The 22293-nt window shown below is 44.5% G+C and overlaps 3 protein-coding genes across 3 annotated transcripts; 1 reads left to right on the forward strand and 2 right to left on the reverse strand.

The window, feature by feature from the left end:
- Nucleotides 1-846: 846 nt before the first annotated feature.
- On the reverse strand, nucleotides 847-1891 carry LOC128710089 (ADP-ribosylation factor 1). The gene is made up of 4 exons (XM_053805129.1): nucleotides 1725-1891; nucleotides 1553-1662; nucleotides 1354-1479; nucleotides 847-1059 (listed from the first exon to the last, which is right to left on the reverse strand). Exons 1-4 carry the CDS (start codon nucleotides 1870-1872, stop codon nucleotides 895-897), a joined length of 549 nt encoding a protein of 182 aa, XP_053661104.1. The 5' UTR covers nucleotides 1873-1891; the 3' UTR covers nucleotides 847-894.
- A 5265-nt stretch (nucleotides 1892-7156) lies between these two features.
- LOC128706940 (serine-rich adhesin for platelets) lies at nucleotides 7157-10398 on the reverse strand. Its single transcript, XM_053801884.1, has 5 exons — nucleotides 10024-10398; nucleotides 9857-9938; nucleotides 7568-9771; nucleotides 7358-7496; nucleotides 7157-7254 (listed from the first exon to the last, which is right to left on the reverse strand). The coding sequence occupies exons 1-5, from the start codon at nucleotides 10387-10389 to the stop codon at nucleotides 7157-7159; spliced, it is 2889 nt and encodes a 962-aa protein (XP_053657859.1). The 5' UTR covers nucleotides 10390-10398.
- A 2545-nt stretch (nucleotides 10399-12943) lies between these two features.
- On the forward strand, nucleotides 12944-19748 carry LOC128708113 (sorting nexin-8-like). The gene is made up of 7 exons (XM_053803072.1): nucleotides 12944-13577; nucleotides 17686-17783; nucleotides 17852-17943; nucleotides 18587-19132; nucleotides 19212-19347; nucleotides 19439-19591; nucleotides 19695-19748. Exons 1-7 carry the CDS (start codon nucleotides 12944-12946, stop codon nucleotides 19746-19748), a joined length of 1713 nt encoding a protein of 570 aa, XP_053659047.1.
- The last annotated feature ends 2545 nt before the right edge of the window (nucleotides 19749-22293 follow it).

The raw sequence follows: 22293 nt of genomic DNA on the forward strand, positions 1-22293 counted from the left end.
AATAGAAAAGTGTAATCATCACACAGAAGCGCGCTTTTGAGGAGGCTTATATTTCATCCTTTAAATGTCCACCTTCATAGCTCCACATTGCCCCTATCGCTTATCAAAACTCCTCGAGTGTTAGTGTATGTGTGTGTGTATAATGCGCTCACTTATTATTACATTGCCTGGTTAAATAATCTTTCATCTGCTCGCTGTTCTCTTTGCCTATCATATCTAAGCTTAGTTTCGTCCGTATGTTTTCTGTCCCGTAGTTAAGTTGAGTGTAAGCATGTATGTGTGTGTGTTTGTGTGTGTATGTGTACATAATGTATGTTGTGTGTGGGTGTTTGTGTATAATTCCTTTGCGTCAGCATGATGTTTCTACGCTCGATTAGATTATTCTTCAGTGATTTATATGCTTCCGTAGGCAGCGCACTCCGTGTACCCTGTCGTGCTTACTTCCTCCCTTACACCGGTTGGTGAGGATAGGGCAAATTCCTTACGAGAGTGTTTTAAGCATTTACTGAATATAGGACCACTCAGTTTACCAACATTAATCACACACACAGTGCAACAACGCACCCACGACCACACACACCGATAAACTTAGAAAACGATCCTGCAACACACCTGTCTGCCCCTACGCTCTCTCGCTCTCTTTACCTTCTCGCACACACTATAAGCTTCTTATACTGTCCCATGATCCGCGTGTCCACTGCCGAAAAAAAAGAAACTGAATAAACTCGATGACGTTCAGCGGCGGCGCCGGCAACGACAGCGCACGCCCCGCGTATTAGAGCACTTTCTAACTCCTCGCCGGTCAAATGGATGATTTCAGTTTTGTGTTTTGTAGTTTACTTGCTGTTGCTGCTGCTAATAGCTAATTTGCTTACGCCGGCGAGCTTAGCTTACTTAACGGTTTGCATTTTTCAGCTGGTTGGAAAGCCAGTCAAGTCCCTCGTACAGTCCGTCACCGCTAGTTGCACAGGTGGCTTGAATGTACCAGTTGCGGTTTCGTAGCGAGTGTAGTCCTAGCTTGTCGGTGATTTCGGCGGCATTCATTGCGTTTGGTAGATCCTAAAACAGACAGCGAAACAACGGTGGAGTAGTGCGTTAGTGAGTGAGACCGACAAAACAGAGACGCTAATTTGTGGACTGGCCAACCATTCGGTTGGATGGGATATAATAATTTGGTGATCATGAACGGGGCAAAGCATACAATTCACACATCACCGGCGTAAATATTTGTCTATGTCGACTATATCGACTATTGATCGCGCTGATTAGTCAACATAGCCAGCGGGTAGAACAAAGTGAAATAAATTTCTTTTGCATGTGGGAGTTTTATCAACATTTATCTCACTTGCGTACCTGTTTGTTTGCAAATATCAGTAGAACAGCATCTCTGAGCTCATCTTCGGCCAACATTCGCATCAGTTCTTCCCGGGCTTCGCCGATACGCTCTCTGTCGTTGCTATCGACCACGAAGATAAGTCCCTATAGTGGAGTACACAAATAATATCTTTAGTACACCCGTTTACCATACAACGCGTGTTCAACGACTACATACTTGTGTGTTTTGGAAGTAATGCCTCCACAGCGGCCGAATCTTATCCTGGCCACCGACATCCCAAACCGTAAAACTAATGTTTTTATACTCTACAGTCTCCACGTTGAAACCTGCAAAATGAAAATCGATATTTTACTTCTCTATCTCGTCACATCACAACAACCTCACTTACCAATTGTAGGAATCGTTGTAACAATTTCACCTAATTTTAGTTTATACAGGATCGTGGTTTTACCGGCAGCGTCCAATCCGACCATCAAAATTCTCATCTCCTTTTTGCCGAACAATCCTTTGAACAGATTAGCGAATACGTTCCCCATTTTGTTCTGTTGAAATTTATCGTTTTGTTGCACACCTAAGAAAGGAAGAAAAACAGAATTTAGAGAATTCATAGGAGATATTTAATATTTATTTAAAAAAAATCTAGTCTGGCGTTAATTGGGTTAACAAGAGAGAGCAAAAGAGAACAAGAACAAGAGGGACATTTAGTCAATACCCTACTAAAAATAACGTAATCGTTTCCTAAAGGTCGCTATATTGTCGTGAAAGTTAATTTCTGCGAACAAGCTATTATATATCATGGAAATTGCGATAAAGATATGATTAGATCCATACAGTATGTGGCTAAATTCAATGTTTTGATATTGTCGGTATCTCGAAAATGGTGGGTTTTCATCCGGGGCAGAATGAGGTAAAGATGCAGAGAGTACGCCTGCGACAAAACAACCTGACAGATTCTTCACCTGTTTTCTAGTGAATCTAACGCAAGCAAAAGTATAACGTGACTGGTAAGGTTGGTATTGCAAACCAAATCCAACCTGCGTCCGTTAATCAAATAGCCGATTATAACAGAAGCACAAGAATGAACAAAAGACGATACCGCATTTATCGACTACATCAATCCATTTAAATAATAAATTTAAAACACTTCCAGTTTCTTTACATACCTTTTTCTTACTATCGGAAGGATATGATCGATTTTGGTTTGCTCACTAGTGTGTACAGAAGCTTCACACACCGGACCAATAATATTGTGCCCGGGTAATGAAGGGGAATGGAATGTTTCACAGAAAGCGCCACAAATGGCTAAATTAACAGCGCCCGGCTACTAGTAAACTAATAAACCTAATCTCTCCTTCGGATGGACCACGTTGCACCACTGTCTCTACGACTTTCTCCTCGCTTGTTTTCGCACACTGCCAATCGGGGCTGATGAAGGTGCTGGAATTTATTGTAGGCGATAATTCAGTCCTTTGCTAAAGAAACATTAACACACGTTGAGCCACACACGTTGAGCCACACGCGTCGTTGCACACACACACTTCTGTTTTCCAAAATTTTGGAATTTATTATGATGGGCTTTTTGTTGCACCAAACTCGCGTCCAGCCTAGTATAATATCTGAAAAGAAAAGAGAGGCATAGTGAATAATTCTGCACTGATTACAAATGTACCATCAAGCGGTTCATTCTAAGTTCATATTTCACTGGGTGTGCGTGTCCATTCATAACAAAATCAATACTGATTGGCTCACAAATCAATTCATATCGAATCCCCCGTGTTTTTGGTGGGCTGGTTCGTTTACCCCCGTTCAATGCAGTATCGTGAACCGTATGGTTATTTGTTTCACGTGATGTCTTCCCTTCGCGATAATGAATCATATCAGGGGAAATTTACGAAATTCGCAACATTACGGCAGAGGTGCACCGTTATGCTTAACATCGATGATAAGCGTTTAACAGCCAATTGCCACTACCGATTGTAGCCAGAGATTTTATCACGGATTGTAGGCCGTTGATTTTAATTGGTTCCTTAAACATCTTGAATTGATCCATTCAAAGGCACATCTCCTTCCTTTCAATCCTAGCCAACTCAGTGCGACAGTCGGTTGACTCAACCTTCATTCCACAAACGGCTTTTAATGCTACCGGTGGAGAAAGCATCAACTTAAACGACTTTACCCCACATAAGCTGCGAGATACTGACACACAAACGTACGCACACAGAAAATCGAGCATAATAGCCCACACACACACCCGGACGGACGACCGACTTGCCGACGGAAAATTTTCTACCCATCTCCCACCGGAGAGGCATCGGTTTTTGGTCCCTCTTTCTCCTTCAGCAAGAGACCATTCATTTCTTTGCCTCTTCCGGCCGTTTCCGTAATCTTCGGTCGTTGTGGCTGATTGACACAGGCGCGTTCAAAACTCCACAGCTAAAGTAGCTTTTTTGGGGGCTCCTCTGTTCTGCCATCCTGCTCTTCCATGTTAACGTTAGCCGACGCAAATGGGTGGCTTCCCGTCCGAGCGCCTGTAGTGGTGCGAACGCTTTGCTAGCTGCATGTGTGTGTGTGCGTGTATGTTGAGCGGCTTTTATAGTAAAGTAACGTGTACATAGGTCGGGTTCTACGGTGAATCAGCTATGCCACCGCCGCAACCTCTAGCATGAGAGTTGGTTGGAGGACAGCAGTTCCACACCATTGGTTCATGTTCTTATCGGCAATTATAATTCTCTGCAAATGAATCAACCTAAATAACACCGTGACCGCATCCCAGATTGTTCTAATTAACGCCCATTTTCTCATTTCTCCCACTGATAACAGGATTCTTGTTCAATGCTTCCTGGGATGGTTTAGGGATGGATGAGCATCGCCATAAGTTGACACATTTTGCCGTTTTCATCAGATGAGTAAGTCTGGATCGGACGAACTTTCGGCTTAATTTCCATTGCACTTGTCCGTTTGGTCCACCCTCAGATGTGGCATTGTTCTTCTGTTCGTTCTCGGTTTTTCTTATGCTTAGCTCGCACTTGCTCCAAACACACACCCACACACGCGTACGCCATCTATCTATCTCTTTCTTTCATCCGTTTGAACACGTCAGAGCGCAACGGTGAAATACACCCTGCATATTATTTTTCCCTACAGTAACACTTGCAAATTGATCCTAATGCTTGAAAAACAAAGAAGTTCAGAATACAGGAATTGTCTAATGCTAGAACTGGATCATAGTTAGTTGCCTGAAGCTTTCGTTATTCTGCTGTATAGCTAAATTATTCGACTTCTTTCTCTAAACAGTGGTGCGACGGTGAAGAATGATGACGATGATGATGATGACTTTGCTCCAATAGTCATGCACACAACGCGTACAAAACACACACGCGCACACACAACCATGCACACACGGATCCGCTGACGACGGCAACGAAAAAACCACGAATAACCGAGCGAGCGAGAAAACGAAGAAGCAGCACGGCTAGCCCAAGATGGCGACTGCACGGGTTACCGCTAGGCGACAGTCGCGTGCACAGTTAATCCGATTTTTCGCACCACCAACCGTGTTGCACGCACGAAAATTTAGCCCTCAAACATCCACCGTACACTCATCGAAGCGCTGAAACCCCTTTTCGACAATTCACTTACGTACTTTCTTAGCTATTCGCGGCCAAACCCCTAGTGCTCGCGGTCTCGACCTATTCCGTCACTTTTCGCCACCACGAATTACATTCAAAGCTCGAATCTAACTTTCGACTCTCGACACACGCACACAAGCGCACGGTCGGCTTTTTCGCCCACCTTAGTGACAGTCTGCACCGAATGTCGATTTTCGCTGCCACGTCGTCCGACATGTGGCAGGTTTATTACTGCTTGTTGAGTACTTCCACTAACGTTGCTTTCCACAGCGCTGTCTTCAACCAACCTCTGTTTTCTATTTTCAGGCAACAAAAAAAATTTTAGTTGTAAAAAGAATATTGAAAACGCACAAAGGGCGTAACGAAAATAACGTATATAAAGAACGATGTTGTTGATCTTAACCAACAAAACTAACAAAAACTATACTGATGGACCGCATGATGGTTCCATCTGGCAGTCTGGCCAAAAATCAACAACGTACCGCAATAGATCGTCCATCGCTTTAAAAAAGCAATATGCTTTTGTTTGTTTTAACGTACGCCGGAGGGTAATAGAAGAATATTAGAAGGTTGTTAATGTACAAACCAGTGCAGCAATAGCGTCACACATCGTGATCTGCAGGCAAAGAATGCGATTCAAAACTATGCCGACTTCTTTTGCAGATCGTACCATATTGCAACTGATTAAACCTTTTGGACCAGTTATCAATTTGAAGACGCTCTTCGATATTCCATTTTATCGTTACACAATGCTTCGGATAGAATCTTTTTTCACTTTACAAGCGAATTTTACGATTCCACGGACATATCCTTCACTATACAGCATCCTGCACCGTCGCACAATACCGAACACAGAACCTATTACGAACCATCTACCTGTCCTCTTATTTTACGCACACCTGTAAATTATGAAAAACTGACCCAAACGCAACGAAATGCACTACTGCAATGGAGTTAACAGCAATTTATAATCCTCTTTAAATTGTCCCAAAACGAAAAACAACTTCGTAGCCCGATGTATCCCATAATATCCACGTCGTCAAATGCCACACTCTGTTTGCAGTCGTCACAAAGAAATTGGTATGGAACAGAAACTTCTCGTATAGGTACAAAACCGTCGAATATCGGGAGTAAGCCTATATGCACACCTTCGATTAACTAGGATGGATTATTCGCCAGCTTTGGGATGATACGGAACGCAAATGCAAAACCGAATGATTTGGATGTTGTGATTTGCTGCCCTTCGCACCGCAACTACTGACGAGTAATTTGATGACATATGCCAATTGCGCACTGCAAACAAACGAGCGGTCATTTGGGGAGGGTGTTTTGTGGATTGGATTTACTGCACAGCTAACATTCGTTACTTTTTATTGCCCCGATTGTGTAAATTTATCAACATAATTTAATTAGGGTTAATTACCCATTCTAAACGATAGTGCAAAAGTTTAACTGTAAATATTTGAAATGACAGTTATGGTGTGCCTTCGACGTGCCGGTGCAATTAGTCTAAGTACGCAGGCGAACTCAAGGAGCGTTTGTAAGCATCAATAAAGCTATCTGTACCAACAAAAAGGAATAGGAAGGATTAAGTTTCGGATGAGATTATGGTCGATCGTAAATGAAATGTTGCTAAAATGCTATTTTACAATACTGGTCAGCTGTTATTCGCTCACTACAAGCGCGCAAATGAGGATTTTTACCAGCTCCACCTGCATCGTCCTAAACATTTTATTTGTAATGATTTCAATCGCATTTATAGTGCAATGCTGTCGAAACAGTCGGCAAGCAAACATTACGCTACGTTACGCATTTAATTACATTAGGATCGTTTTCTTTTGCTATCGTAAGATTGTGCCGTTAGTAACTGTCGTTACATTTCGTTTTTGTAACTCCACTTGGTAAGTTACAAGAATCGTTAACTTGCTTATGTCATGCGAATTAATGCTAATTTAGGTTGAATGATTACTATCTCACCACCGGGCTATTGTGAGATCCGTTAAAATAAATCGCTCTTCATTACGTTGCGAGCAATATAATGAAAGAAAGTTAAAGCCCACCTTATATAAAACTTATACATAGTATTACAATGCACGAATGTTACCTTAAATGATTTTAAAACATTAACTGTGCATCTCCCTCCGTTGTACCGAAGAAAATATATAGTTTTCAATCGATCCCCTAAAGCTGTTTAGTTGACCAGATTCAACGATTGGTACTGCTCGTCGTTAACCTCCGTCATCATGAAGCTTCCATCGGGGAGTAGTAGGACTACCCGGCGGGTACCACCTGTGGAGAAGCACGTCACAGTAAGGATATAAAGATGGATGTGTTAAATATTTGGTAACACAACTCATGAAGTCTGGAAATGAACTTGTTATGACAAACTTACCGGGCGATGGTTGATCGGCTTGTACTACTTCTGCGGTTATTTGCGTGTCCTGTGAATCTTCGGTAGAGATCGTCAACTCCTGGTTAGTATCGACGGACTGTTGATACTGCGCTGCCTGCTCTTCTGTCATCTCCTGTCCCTGTGGATAATAATGGCATGGTACGCCTTTGATTAACTTATGCCCTTTGCTCGTAACTGTTCAGTATTTACCTCCTGTGGAACAGCAACGGCTTCCGAAACGGCCGCATCCAGCGTTAAGACACCGCCCGTACCGCCCGCTGCTTCCTCTTCGCCTTCCTGCGATGCGACCAGCACACAGCTCTGTTCTCCGTCGGAATTATGGGTAATCAGTATGGTTTGGCCTTCGGCATTCTTACCGGCCACCTGATACAGTGTGCCGTCCTCGCCCGCTACAATGATGGCGGTACCGTCCTCGTTTGTCAGCAGTTGTTGTACTTGCGTGTCAGTCTGCTCTCCGCTAGCCACTACCATCTGTTCCCCTTCTGCGCTGTTCTGTTCGCCTTCCTGTTTCACATCCAATTTCTTCTCCTCGGGTTCCGCTTCGGGGCTTGGTACGGGTGTAGGTTCACCTTCCGCCTGGGCCAACACCTTACCCGTCACCGGACAAAGCGTCATTGCTCTCGGTGGGCTCGGTGGGGCAGGCAGCGAAATGTTCGATGAGAAACCATCCGCCTCACTCTCTTCCTCCTCATTGGCCGCCTTTTTGGGACCGGGCGTTGTGCTCGTTGTGATGACGCGTTTCACGACGTTTACCCCTTGTCGGCGTAGGGCATTAATTTTCTGCTCGGACGATGCGGGTCCCACGGGTGTACGAGTGACCGTTGACGTCCGCATCACCGTACCACCGGGTGTGCCGGAAGCGGAGGTTACTACCCGACTGACGGCTGGCTTTTGCTGGGTGGTGGAGATGACCCGTGGCCCAGATAACGTACGTTGCTGACCGATAGCGGACGAAGTAGTTATTTTAGGTACGGGTGTTGCTGGTGAACCCGCAGTACCCGTTTTGGTGATCCCTATCGCGGCACCACCGGGACGCTGCTGTGAGCCAGGTGAAAACGGCACCAACTTCGGAGTTTTGCGGATAGTCTGTTTGATCAGCTGTTCCGTACCGTCGATGTTTCGGCGTATGATGCGTGTCGTCACACCGGATGAGTCAGTCGTCGTGGTGTTGGGGATAGTAATGGGGCGCGAGGGAGGTGCTGAGCCGCCCGCGCTTGACGTCACCACTTTCGTCACCGGGGAGCTCTGTGGGGAAGAACCGGTCGGATCGGTTTTGATTTTGAAAATTCCGTGCACACCTCCACCCATTTCCGACTTGGAGACGATCTTTACCTTGGCCGCTTCGCTGCGCGGCGACAGTCGCGTGGTGATACTGCTGCCCACCACTACACCGGGCGACTTTTTGCTAATACCGCTGGCGATACCGTCTTTGGGTGATTTTATGATAACGACATCCGCTGAGCTACCATCCTTGGCCGATGCCACTGTTCCGTTCACTGCCGTTTTGCTGATGCCAGACGATCCGGATGCGGTCGAAACGGACATTATCTTCACGTTTCCGCTCTGCGACACCTTCGTCAGGGCATCGCTCACGGCGGAACTGGATTCGGTGCGGAGCTTTTTTACGGCGTCCGGCGCATCAGCATCGTTACCCGTGCCGGCCCCATCGGTTTCACCTTCATCCAGCTTGCGCTTTCCCGCCTGTGCTACATCTTCCGGCCCATCACCCGGCGATCGATTACCAGCGGTCCACTGCTTCACACGGTCGAGAGCGCTTGCCTTCGAGTTGCGCACGGGACGAAGCTGATTTGCTGCGGCCGCTGCCGAAGACATGGTACCGGCGGCTGCCGAAGAGGCCCCGGCCGCGGTGGTGGTAGTGGTGCTCGTCGTCCCGGAGCTTGTGGTTCCGGTTGTAGTAGCCGCACCGCTTACTCCCTTTTCCTGGCGTTGCTGCTGAAGCACACGGGCCGCCGTTGCTGCGCGCTGCTCCTTCTGTTTGGCCAGCTGCACCTCGAAATGCTCTAGAATGCTCTGGCAGGAGTGCAGATGGGTCAGCGGTTCCCAGGTGTTTTGATCGTTCGACCACTTGGTCCATTTCACCAGGTACTCGTGCATCTTGATGATCGGGCTGAAACGTTTGGCTAGGATTTTTTCCACCTCTTCCTCGGAGCACGCTCCCGTCTTGGGATGGGTACGCGTTGCAAAAGAGCGTCTTGCCGCGACAGGCGTGGCAGCGGTGCCTGTTTTTACGACCGTGCCGTCCGCTTTCTTCACGGCACCCATTTGTGCACCGACAACGATACGATTTTTCGTATCCACCGTATTGCCGGGGGTGTTCGGTTTAGTGTCTCCCACCTTGCGCACCGCTGGTGTGAAGCGGTTTGGAACATTTGCTGCTGCGATCAAATCGAAAAGGGTATTTTCCATTGAGCGGAAATAGCTCAGCAACAAAGTAAAAGATGATCGTACGATACTTACATTTATCCTGCGCTTCGGGTTGTGGCTCAAGAATCGTTTTGGTAATTTTCACTGGCATTTCCTGCAGACTTCCGGACCCGGTCTACAAAAGCGAGTGAAAAGTGTGACTATTTTTTATGGCCCGGTAATGACATCCCGCTCAACGACCCACATAGAACATCTCTTACCTTCGAGAACGATTGGATTGTTTTGCCCGCAACGATCCATGTGTCACGGACGGATTCTTCCAACTTTACCCACGTCTGGTAGAGCTTCCATGAGTTGCTTCCGCCGGCATTCTTTTCTTCGCCGGTCGCCGGACGCTGGGCCGATTTCCACAGCAGGAAAGCCCACACCTTCGCCTGCGCTTCGTCACAATTGTGCAGCGTGGACGTTCGCTTACAGTCCGGTTCATTCTCTTTGTGCTCGCGGAACAGTTCGATCAGATGGAACACGGAATGGCACCGGCCGCACACCAGCACATCGCAGTGCGAAATTTCGGCCTGGGCCTTTTTTATCAGGTCCGGATGCTTCCCTATATCGGCCGGATCCATCTCCTTTTCTTTTAGAGCCGGAATCTGTTTGAGAAAAGTACACGTTTGAATGCATTAACCAACGGACCCCGGGTGAGCATTGTTGTATTGGAACTTGGATGCAGGTCAAGTTGCATAAAATAAGCTGTCGCTACGGGTTGGCATCAGACGCTTGACCATCGATGAAAGCAGCTGCCCTTTCGCTGTTTAGCTAGTCGAATTAACATTTGCCTGATGTTCCGTGAATTGTCTTACCTTGACGAAAAATATAGATTCGCTTTGTTGGTAGCAAGGCGAGCGCAGAAAATTAATTCACTGTGGGCTCGTATGATGCACCGCTGTCCACTAGCAGTACCGATGCAGCACGATATTTTTCCAACAAGCGTCCGCAAAAATGAAGCCAGTCGTAGCTATGGGTGAACTAATATTTGGATAACACACCATACGCTGCCAGTACTTGGTAATAGAGTATTTTCTTGCTAATTCACACCGATATACCGCCAAAATACACACGGAAAACAACCGGGAAAAGTTTACAGCCTTTTTGCTTTCTTGCACCGCCGCATTGGTTCGTTCGCTAATTTTGTACCGCGTACAAGAAAGCACTTTTTGAACAGTGGTCTAGCCACATGGTTCACTTTGCCAGACAGGTGTGTATTTTCCCAAACAAATTGTTTACCACAAATGTTCATCATCCATCTTGTTCATGACGTTTTTGTTGAGAATTTAACGCGAGCCAAATTTAAAATTTACTTTAAATTTAATTTTAAAATCGAAAAAAATCTGCGAGAAGAGCTTGTACAAAGTTGGCGTCGGTTTGGTTCGTTCGCTTATTTGGTACCACGCTCAAAATTTCGACCCAAGCAAACAGTGGTCGGTTGCGTGTACAAATTTGCAGACAATTGACTTTTTCGCCCCAAATTTAAATGGGTACATTTTTTAACCGTTTGCTTATTATTTTGTATTTAATTTGGAATCGTATTACTTTTACACATTTTCCATTAACAGTGAATAAAGTTAATACGCTTTATTTAACCTATTGGTGTTCTTTAGTCAGACCGAAATGGTACTAACATTTCTAACCGAATAAAAATCGTATCGGAAATAGCTATTCTACAAATAAAATAATTTGTTTTTTCAAACTTTTAGTGCAACCATGACATTGGATGAAATAATTTATATATCAGAGACATTTCCGACACTCGAATCAAATTCGAGTTTCGATCTACACAAATCAACCAAGCAAAACACATCACATGCTTTGATGTAGAATCCGGCTTCATATTTACACATCCGGGGAGGGTTGCAAATCGGTTCTCTCTCTCTCTCGCACCGGCGCAACCGCCCGATTGGCGAGCACCGACCCAGGGAGTAATAGCCGAAGTTGGCACGAAGTAAAAGATTGGCCCATTTTGGGCCCAATAAGCGGCTTAACAGCAGGATTGTTGGACCCATGGAGGTGGAGCGAAAGGAAGGAGAAAGGAACGAGGAAGGGGCTGTCCGGATTCTCATTCTTTCGCAACAGCGCTGACGGAAGGCGTCTCGCACAACGGCTGTTTTGATATTATTTGATGCACATATTCTAGTACATGGATTGAGATTTTTGTTTTGTTTATCAAAAGAACCGCATTAATCATAGATACCGTATACACACACAATCTTTACCGAATTTTGTTACTGCTCTTCTAAGCGGTTGTTTGGGTTAGAATTTCGTCCTAGTAGCACATTTGCACCACTTTCCTATTTTATGCAATTTTGATATAGCACTAAACAAATCAAATCCTTGCTACACTTCAGTTCATAAACGCACACACATACACATCCAGCTTCGTTGCCGTCAAAGAGCGACACAAGAAGCAGTGCAATGTACGAAAGGGATGGAATGATACCTTTTTGACAACCGTTCAGTATGTTGAGTCTGTCGGGGGCCTGGTCGTTGCGAGGGGGGAGAAATTGCTCCTTGGGTATTTACCGTGGCGCTTCCCAACGTGTAGGGGTTGCTTTTCGTCTCGTGCGCATCATTGCGGCGTGCCTCGTCGTGGCGAGATAACAGGCGCGTCTCTGCGGTGGATCGAGATTCGCTCCCGTGCTAAATAACAAACGGGCAATCGTAAGTGCCAAATAAACGCCTAAAACACCTCACTCCCAGCCCATTCCTTGCGGGGTGTGCATCCGTGCAACGATACATAATTAAGTTTTGTGAAAAAGCGCGCGCGTGTCGCTAGCTCTACACCATCATTCACCCGCCGAGTTGTCCACGGAAATCGAAACAATTGTGCAGTGTTGTGGTGCGCGTCTCTCACAATCGTCCTGTTTGGTGGTAGCGAAGAAGCAGTACGGCGGCCAGAAGCTGGTCATGCGGTTAATTATTCACGGCTAATGCAGTTCCTTGCTGTGCGCTGTGCCGCAATTGCAATTGCACTAAAATACTGCAATACGCGTTCAATTGTTCTGTGTGGATGAGCATGTGATATTGTGTGATTTTAAAGGGAAAAAAATAGTGTGATATTCCGCCGAGAGCAATTGATATTTTACACCCAAAATAAGAATAGCAGTACGCAAAGGTGATAGGAATATGCCCGTGGTTGTTGAGGGTAATTTTCGGCAACCGCCACCAGCAGCATCCCTACAGGCATCGCCCTCCACCACATCCAGAACGATGTCTCCGGACGTTGCGGACGCTTCCGCATTCGCTATGATAGAAGTGTCCGGATCCCAGTCCAATCTTCCCGCTGTCGGCGATAGTACGTTCATCAACGGAACCGGTACGACGAATGGGGCTGGTCTACTGCATCCCTGGAATGGGACAATTCCGGACATCTCGAGGTCACCGTCGGTTGGCGATACTTTCGTGTCGGCTGCAGCCTCTTCCGACATGCCGTATCCTTCCTCTTTCTCGGACAGTACGGACGACTCCGAGTCGGGACCGGATGAGGAGGTAGCGGATACGGCCGATAGGGTCTCCTTTGAGTACATCACGACCGCAACCATCACGCTCAGCGGTGGCAATAATTCGATCGATCCGGTAGACGTGACGGGTTCCGGTGGGCATCTGCCACCGCCCAATCGGTTGGAATCGAACGGTTCTGCAATACCGGTGGAAACCAACCCGGAAATGCACACAAAGCAGAGAGCACTTTCTCCAGGTCAAGGTCCATCATCATCATCGTCAGCAACGACGTCCATTTCCGTAACGATCGCTTCAGTTGGTGAGTAGTACGGTTAGAACTAGCAAATACAGCGGAGCTCCGATTATCCGGGTGCCATTTAACCGGATATCTGATTATCCGTGCAGCTCGGAAATGACAGTTCCACAGGAAACATTTGACATATTCCCTGCAGAACATCGTTGACAGCAGGAAAGGAAGACAGGATTTTATGAGACAAAAAGAGCTTAAATTATATTAAAAAAAACTAAAAATCACAGAACAGTGGACAGTGGAGCGACGATTTTCCGGGATCCTTTTAACCGGGTGTCTGACTATCCGTGCAGCTAGGAAATGACAGTTCCAAAGGAAACATTTGACATATTCCCTGCAGAGCATCGTTGACAGGAGAAATGAAAGCCATGACAAAAGCCCTACCCATGACAAATCGGGCACTATTTGTTATCCTAAAAAGGAGATGTGCCTATTATCCGCCCTACCCGATTATCCGGCAACCGTCGAGTCGGCGATGAGCGCTACACTGTTGCGATGAGTATACGATTTTGATAAGCCACAAACGGGAACGAATGCACTGATTAAGATCTCATTCAGTGTGGCGCGAATTCTAGCGAACACTGATTAAAGGTTTTTTTTTTTAAAGCCTTGGAAAGTTGATGCTGAGCTGACCTAAAGATGGACAGTTGGTTCCGGTTACTGATAAGCAATAACTTGCCTACCTGCTAACATGGAATCTCAATAAACGAATACACGCCATTAAAGCCAATTTTTTGTGTGCTAAAATTGTGGCTAGGTGTCAATCGTTCTTTCGCACATCCAATAAACGGTACGATAACTTTACGACACATGATCCGGTGCGTATTTGCGTATACTTTTCACACAACCCAAATGTTCATTGCTTCGACCGAAAAATGGTTAGCAAAATGTCGTCGGTGTTAGGTATTCCGACAGTACTGATAGGAGGTGGTTGTAGATTGTATCTCCTTCACGATCGCATTGTTTGCACACATGTTTTGACGATCGATAATTTCCAGTTCGCTGTTCGACCGTGATGAAGTTGGTGCTCTAAAGGCACGCTTCTTTATTTTGTTGTTGTCGGCAAACCATCCAACTGAGCCTTCTTTCCATCACATTGGAGCCGCCCATATCACAACCGAACGGATAAAGAAATGGACGTAAACAACGCGTATATCTTCGCCGTGGTATGGAAAGTTTGTCAACATACGCCCAATGTCCCTCTGCGCGATTTGGGAACGAGCAAAACCAGAGACACACATAACGATTGACCTCGAACGGTAGGAACAGGTTTGAAACCCAATCGGGACGGGTTTTCGAATTTCGGAAGTATTTAGCATGCGCCCAACGGGTTAGGTTGACGGGCCGCAAAGATAATAATTAGAATGCCAGACAGGTTTGTTTTTTTTTTTTTGGGTTGTTGTTTGTGTGGCATGGATGGACAACGATGATGAGTGATCGTTACGGTGGGCCTTGGCGAATGGACGAAGTTTGCTTGTAATTGTCCGAAATCGTTACCTCCTCCATCATGTTTTGCACCTGCCGAGAGACGAAACGTTCGAGCTCGAGGGGTTTCGAGAAGATCAAGGTAACAGGAGGAGAAGCTCAAGCCGAGTCCCTTTAACGAGTTGGTACGAACAACATGACTTTTGATATTTGACCATTAAAGATTCTAGAGTCGAACCTGCTAAAGCTGCGTTGAATGTAAGAATTTTAATAGTTTTAATGACTTCATGTCATGCAATAAAAAAGCGCCTAATGACTCGGTTTGTATCTTGCTGAACTAATTCTACGAGTGCGAAACTCAAAACACTAGAACAAAAATTTGCATCAGCTCTGAACAAGAGCTATTGTGCGTTATTGCCGTACAGTATCACCTTTTACACGGTGGCATTTCAAGTACACCTCTACAACTCTTCTGGTCTCCACGTTGCAGGAGGGAGTCATGTTCCTGCCTTGGGTAGTTATGCCTTTTTTGCCTCCGCGAATAACCACGCACGAGATGTGATAAAAAAAAAAACAATCGGAAAGTTGTTGCGGTTTTAAAAAGTGTAACCTTGTAAGCCCCCAGCACCAGACACAATCAATACAATGCACGGAAGTGGCGATGGTAGAATATTTGTAGCGTGATCGGTGACTTATGCCGATGACCTCATTTTTATCCATTTTTTTTTTCCTACATGAAGTTACGTGTGTGCATATGTGCAAAATAATTTATTTTAGATATTTTACAGTAAATCACACAAAGTAAAGTAAAAAATGGTGTAATGGATAACTAACTGATACCCTCTGTGAATGGGAAACATATTCGAGTGATGAGTGTACTTTTGTCAATACAATCTGCACGCGATGCATCGGCAAAGGTTTCACGAAGCGAACTTCCAAAATTGATAACGAAGAAGTACGTTAACGCCAATTCAGTGATGTTTGTAACGGGGATAGTACGGTGTATTTTGCTTTTTATTTGGTGTATTTAACGGTGAATGCTTCTACGTGGCAGGAGGAGTGGGACCTCCTGTCCATTTGATAACCTTGAGCATGTGATATGGAGGTGGGCAAACAAAACAGACCGCGAGAAACGTAGCGAGTGTGAGGGGTTGGGCTGGAGCGTTCCTAGAATTGTGCGTACATTATGTCGAGTCGACTAGAAATTGGATAATGTGCTCGTATTGTTTTGTTTACTTCTTATCGTACAACAGCGTGAGAAGAAAGTTGATCGTTAAGTACATCATATTGGTAAAGGTCGCTGTAGTGTAGAATTTCGATACGAACTCTACAAAAATATGTCAATTCCTGCATCATAATCTTCAGTTCCATGGCTATGTTTTTGATCAACAGCGTTGTTTTAGGCACGAAAGTATTCGAATACCTTCTCCTCTTCATATTGCCCAGAACCTCTCGATCGGTCATCTATAGCGTGCACCACATTCCATGGAAACCTCGACCACCAACGGACTGATACCGGACTGAAGTCGGAGCCGTTGGTGCGCTCTGGATCATACATCACTGATGCTTACATCAACAGCTGTGGAGCTGCTCTCTTTACTCCGTAGGGAGATTTTCTGGGAAGGGTTCTGGATTGGCGACTGTGTTTGCTTGTAATTCTTTCGTCAGTTAAACCCGTATTACGCGAGGGATTTTGGCTGGTTATTTTCTGTCAAAATCCGCACTTTAACGCAAAGTTCCATCTGGACCGTGTAACACATTGAGCCTGGCCCAAAGGTTTTTTCTGTCATTAATTTATTTCTAAAACAAAAAGCATGGTTTATTCGCATCTAATTGAACGAAACATCACTGTTGAAATGATCAGTCTGAGGACGACGATGATTCCCACACCAAACAGTGGAAACACACCAAACACACAATTTTAACTTTGACAGAAAATAACCATCCGATGGCAAAAAGGATTTGGTCATGACGAATGTCTTTTCTCGGGTTGGCTAAAATATATTGGTGATTGGCTAAAAGCTAAGCTAAAATATATTGGTGATATATGTGGATGTGTAAGGAAGTGAAAGAGGATTGAAAAAGAAAGAGAAAAACACTGAGCGCGAGCGAAGCAAGCTTAAACAGGTGAGAAGAGGTGTGGAAGAGAAAGAGAAGGAATAGAAAGAATATAATTAGCCACGCGCGGCTGGATTAGGGATTCGCGTATCGACGGTCAAAGAGGAAGCACATTGAATTTGTAATCGGTTATCTTTTAATAAATACTCCCCACTGTTCTCTTCAACTTTACATATATTGTGATTGGTGATATATTGGCGATTTGACAGAAAATAACCAGCCAAAAAGCCATCGTGTAATACGGCCATTATCTGCGGCAGTTACGCAACATTATTGAGCTACCCTGCATTGTGACGTTGTTTATGGACGATCACTAAGCACCACACAGAGCCCGCCATTTCTGTTGTGCCTTTCAAAGCACGAGTTATCGACAACAAAGTCAACGCGATCTCGTTAGAAAGTGATTTTTAAGTTCAGCAAATAAAGATCTGTTAACTCAAAAGCACCCCTAAACAGCACTGACTTTTGACACATTTGACTGTACTATGCTAGCTGCAGGTATTTCTAATTGATCACAACGCGTAATCATCTTTGTTTTGGTCCTTAATCTGCCCCTTCTGGCATTTCCCCACAGGTGAAGACTCTACCGAACGGGAGCTAAACGAATCCCACGTCAGCGTAAAGATTGTCCCGGAGAAGAAAGGACTCTTTCTGAAGCATTCCGAATATGAGGTTCGAAAGCAAATTTTATCCATCCAACGCTCAGGGCTCTTATCGTGTGTAACGTTCGTTCGTTGTAGATCAAGCTGAAGGGCATGGAAAAAACGGTACGCCGGCGTTACAAAGATTTCGTCACACTTCATCGCTACCTGGCGGAGAAGTATCCATATCGGTAAGCAGACACTCGGTACGGGGATGTTGTGGTATGACCTTGCGATCGCGTGGTGTACGTGTGCCACCGATCGATCACGTACGTAGGACGCACGGGCTGATGTAGAGGCTTTGTAGCTAGGAAGACATCGATTGGAGGTTGCTATTCGGACGTGTTCGAATGGTAACTCGTGCATATACCATCCGTTCACGTTGCGAAATGACACAAAGCATTGCAGCGTGAGATGCAGAAGCAAATTATTGTAAGGCAAAAAAAAACAGCTTGAGATGAACTGGATGGTGTAATTTGTTTTTGCATGGAAGTTATCTAAGTACTGCTAATAGGTGGAAGGGCCTTCATTATGTGTTGATTATACCGGATGATTGTTACGGTTAGCGGAACAACAGTGTGCTTCCACAAAGCGTTCTTTTGTCCTTGATTTTAACTGTTGGATTCAGATAAGTTGAGTTGAGTTGAGACCCACAAATAAGCTGGGACTTCTTTTGTTTTGTTGACTGAATAAGGCTGGCTTACTAGAATTATGTGTATCACGTAACCGGAATGTTGGTTCTCAATGCGGAGGATCGAGTCCAGACAAAAGCTGATTAGCATCAAAGTAAGGTACACCAATACACGCTAATCGGTCCGCTATTTCGCTGCACAGGCTTCTTCCAGCGCTGCCACCCAAGCAGCTGATGCTGGACTCACTGCTCGAAGAGCGGCGCCGGGGACTGCAGACATGGCTTATAATCGTGTCGCTTCATCCCGTGCTGGGCAACTCACCGATCGTTTGCACCTTTCTGCGCGATACCACCACCGACCACCAGTACCGGTTGCGCGTGGCGTACGAGAAGCAAATGGACGAGCTGGTTCGACTGCGTCCCGACGCAACGCTACCCGATGTGGACGTGGACTCGCTAGCCGAAGCGCGAACCCGTTTACGGCGCGTCCAGCACAGCATGGGACGATTGCAACATCTGTACGATCGACGATTATGTCATTCCCAGCGCCAACCGGCGGAATGTGCCGAAATTGAACGGATTTTGCAATGCCGCGACTTACGGGATGTGTTCCGCGAGGACGGTACGTTTGAGGATATGTGCACGGGTGAGCGCTTTATTGCCAAACAGTATGAACGGTACGTGCAGGTACAACAGCGAGCCGTTGCGGAGCGGTTGGACGTTTTGCTGCAGGTGCTACATGCCCACAGGTAAGCGTTTGGAAAAAGGAATGTCCTGAAGCGAAAGGATAGACACACTTACGAAAGACGTTTTGATATTGCCTCGTAGTGAACTGTGCGAGCGGATCGAAAAAAGCATCATGGCAGACCAGCATCGAGCTTTGGCCAAATCCGCCGGAGGTAGTACCGGAAGCAATCGTTCGAAAACAATAGCTCCAGGCAATAGTCAAAGTGCTACGTCAACCGTAAGTAAAAATTAATGCAGTATATTTTTATGTAAATGTTATGTATGTTTGTTAAGTGCACAAAATACTTACGTTTGCTTGTTTACCGCAGTATGACGCGCCCGATTTAAACCATCTCGCCCGTCGTTCCGCGTTCGCATTCAGCTGTGCCCAAGCTGAAACGGCACTAGCCGAACGCTATCTGCAATCGTTGCCTTCGATACTGCTTTCGTACGCGCACGAGGAGCAACAGCACCATCAGAAGGTAATGCTTGCGCTCCGTAGCGCCGATCATCACCGATCGGTACGATCCGCTCACAGCCATACTAACCGTTGGAAATGTTTCGTAAATCTTTCTTTCACTCCAGATGTCGAAGATATGGCATCGTTTAGTGGTTAGCGAGTCTAGCAGGCTCGACTAAAATGCTCCCCAAACCTGCTTCACAAAAACAAGCACAAACAACGTTGTGAGAACTAAGTACAGGAAATAACGATCACGCTCAAGAAAAGTGAAGATTTGTTTTTGTTTTGTGTGTTTAAAGTAGATTATTTGCTAGTGGTGAGAAATACGTGGCAGGATGCTTTTCTAATTTGTATTTAGTTTTGCGTTTGAATGTGTTTTGTACTCTGTAGCAGGGATAGATTTAGTGGAATTATAACGATTGAATGGCTTCTGTTCTGTTCTGTGTTGTAAACGTAAATACCAAGTGTAAAGGACGAATTTCAATATAAACATAAAAAAAGTATTGGTACTGATGTAGATGTTTGCAAACATTTACCAAATAATTAGGTACTTTTCACATAGACTGTTGATAACATTTAAATTACAAATAAATAAGAAAAGAAACTAAAAATCTGCACGACGTTTTTATTCTTAACTGCAACATGGACGGATCCTAATAGGTAAGTTACTCTCCCCTTTTTGCTAGATCTCACGTGTTATGTTTTGAGCGTGCTTCGAGCACAAACGACCAGTTTCGTGGCAGGATACCACTTCCGACGATACCACGTGCGCGATCAGCTTTAACAAAAAGACCAGCTAAATTTGGCACATGTAACATGCTTAGTTTAGTTAATCAAGGAAACCCCTCTTTTATATATTTGTGCAAACAGTGCCATATCACAGCACTGAGGTTATGATCGATCAATCGATTAAAACTTCTATCAAATCGGTGCATAGCTGTGTACTACTTGTCTGAAAAGAATGAAATTTAAAAGAAGCTATCGGTAAAACAAGTGATTTAAACTTACGATAATAGTATAACGAAGATTAATTCACGCCAAACCATTTATAATACAATCGACACAAAATGGTAATATATTGCTCACTAAATAAAACACATTAAATTACTTACCTTCGTTTACCGGACATGATTGTACCGTCATAAGGATGGACATATTCATCTATTCATTCTGTTTCGTTTCTAGTTGCTTATTTTTATTTACTTTCATTTAGTTCTAGTACCGATTATTTCCTTACCCTGTAAAGAGTTCCATTTTTTTGTTGCTAAATGTACGTGTGCCTAAGCTGCTATTATTATTTGTTCCTTTGATTTTAATTTGCTAACCTACGACTGATGAGGCTGTGGAGACATCTAGGAAGAGAATATTGTTGGACAGCAAATGAAAGGGGACAGCCTACGATAATATTATAGTTTCTCGACGCTGTGTCCTTGATTTGTTTTATTTTTTCTCTCTTCGATTTGTTATCTCTCTTATGCTTTAATATGTTACGTTTGCAACACTTGCAAAGCTAACGTCATTTGTCTTTTAGGTATTTCCATCTTTACAGGAATAGTTGTTTCAAGATATTTAGCACTAGATGTTCTAGCAAATTAAAAATATGAAACAAAACAAATGCAAACAAAGTTTCCTACGCTGTAGAATGGTAAATGTAGAGAATTAATGTAATATCAATTTGATTACAAAAAACATGCAAAACAAAACGTTAAACAAGTGCAATAATTTGTTCATTCTTATTTACAACATCGTACACTCTTCAGTAGTCGGCCGTGTTACGCCTGATAAATCTCACTTAGTACGAATGGTAAACCCGCACTGGTTTTCGAAATGGTTAATTAACAGTCGGAATTCGTATCGCCACCTTGGAGAGGTGTGCTACCTTTGTACAGCATCGAACGGGGGCAACGATTACGATCAACGGCATCGTTTAAAGTATAAGATGCAATATTTAAAATTGCATCGGTGCATCTGTCCTCAATTCAAAGGCACAACGTGCCATAGAGAGAAAGAGATCCTTCCGAGTAACGCGTTTACTTTTTCTCCACTGGATTTGGATTCGGCTTCCCCACAAACTTTGCATCTAGCTGACCCGGTACCTACAACAAAAAAATACAATTTTGAAAAACCCCATTCCCGTACCCGGTTAGTGGAGTGTCGTGAGCGGTTTCAGCTTGGGTGGATTTTGTACCGAAATAGGACGTTTGTCGTACGTGTGATGTTAAATTAAGGGTGTATGGTGTGGTGTAGCAAAAAAAAATCCTAAAAGCGTAAATGAAAGTAAACGAGTGCAACCAAGGTATTTTATTCGAACCCTACCCTAATCAAAAACAATTCAAGAAAGCAGTACTCTTCACTAAACATAATTTACAAGTAAGAATTATTAACAAAACCTATTTCCCGAACAGACATTAGATGATGAAATATAAATAGAAAACGTTTTATAAACGAGGCCAAAAGTTCCTAATTTAGGCAGTGGTTTAAATAATCGTCGCAAAAATCAATAACGAACGTAAAACATAACTTTCTGGACATAGAATCTTGAGAATTAGAATGTGCTAATCCGCAAAAGGAAACATTTGAACCAACGGAGAAAGCAAAAGAAAAGATGCACAAAATAATAATACCGTAAACAAATATAAACCTAAACATATTACACATCGAGCGGTATTGCCCAGAGCCCAGCCTTGGACACAGGGATCAATGGCCCCAATATAGCCCCTAGAA

Source organism: Anopheles marshallii, chromosome 2 (assembly GCF_943734725.1).
Source record: "Anopheles marshallii chromosome 2, idAnoMarsDA_429_01, whole genome shotgun sequence".
Taxonomy (NCBI): Eukaryota; Metazoa; Arthropoda; class Insecta; order Diptera; family Culicidae; genus Anopheles; species Anopheles marshallii.

What these genes read in the sequence shown, in the direction of transcription:
- LOC128708113 (XM_053803072.1), top strand. Translation starts at nt 12,944, where the DNA reads ATGCCCGTGGTTGTTGAGGGTAATTTTCGGCAACCGCCACCAGCAGCA. An exon ending in CGTAACGATCGCTTCAGTTG is followed by an intron (nt 13,578 to 17,685) that starts GTGAGTAGTACG and finishes ATTTCCCCACAG; the next exon opens with GTGAAGACTCTACCGAACGG. An exon ending in CAGGTGCTACATGCCCACAG is followed by an intron (nt 19,133 to 19,211) that starts GTAAGCGTTTGG and finishes ATTGCCTCGTAG; the next exon opens with TGAACTGTGCGAGCGGATCG.
- LOC128706940 (XM_053801884.1), bottom strand. Translation starts at nt 10,389, where the DNA reads ATGGATCCGGCCGATATAGGGAAGCATCCGGACCTGATAAAAAAGGCC. An exon ending in CAATCCAATCGTTCTCGAAG is followed by an intron (nt 9,939 to 10,023) that starts GTAAGAGATGTT and finishes TCGCTTTTGTAG; the next exon opens with ACCGGGTCCGGAAGTCTGCA. An exon ending in CCGTTGCTGTTCCACAGGAG is followed by an intron (nt 7,497 to 7,567) that starts GTAAATACTGAA and finishes TATTATCCACAG; the next exon opens with GGACAGGAGATGACAGAAGA.
- LOC128710089 (XM_053805129.1), bottom strand. Translation starts at nt 1,872, where the DNA reads ATGGGGAACGTATTCGCTAATCTGTTCAAAGGATTGTTCGGCAAAAAG. An exon ending in TACAACGATTCCTACAATTG is followed by an intron (nt 1,663 to 1,724) that starts GTAAGTGAGGTT and finishes TTCATTTTGCAG; the next exon opens with GTTTCAACGTGGAGACTGTA. An exon ending in ATTACTTCCAAAACACACAA is followed by an intron (nt 1,480 to 1,552) that starts GTATGTAGTCGT and finishes ACTCCACTATAG; the next exon opens with GGACTTATCTTCGTGGTCGA.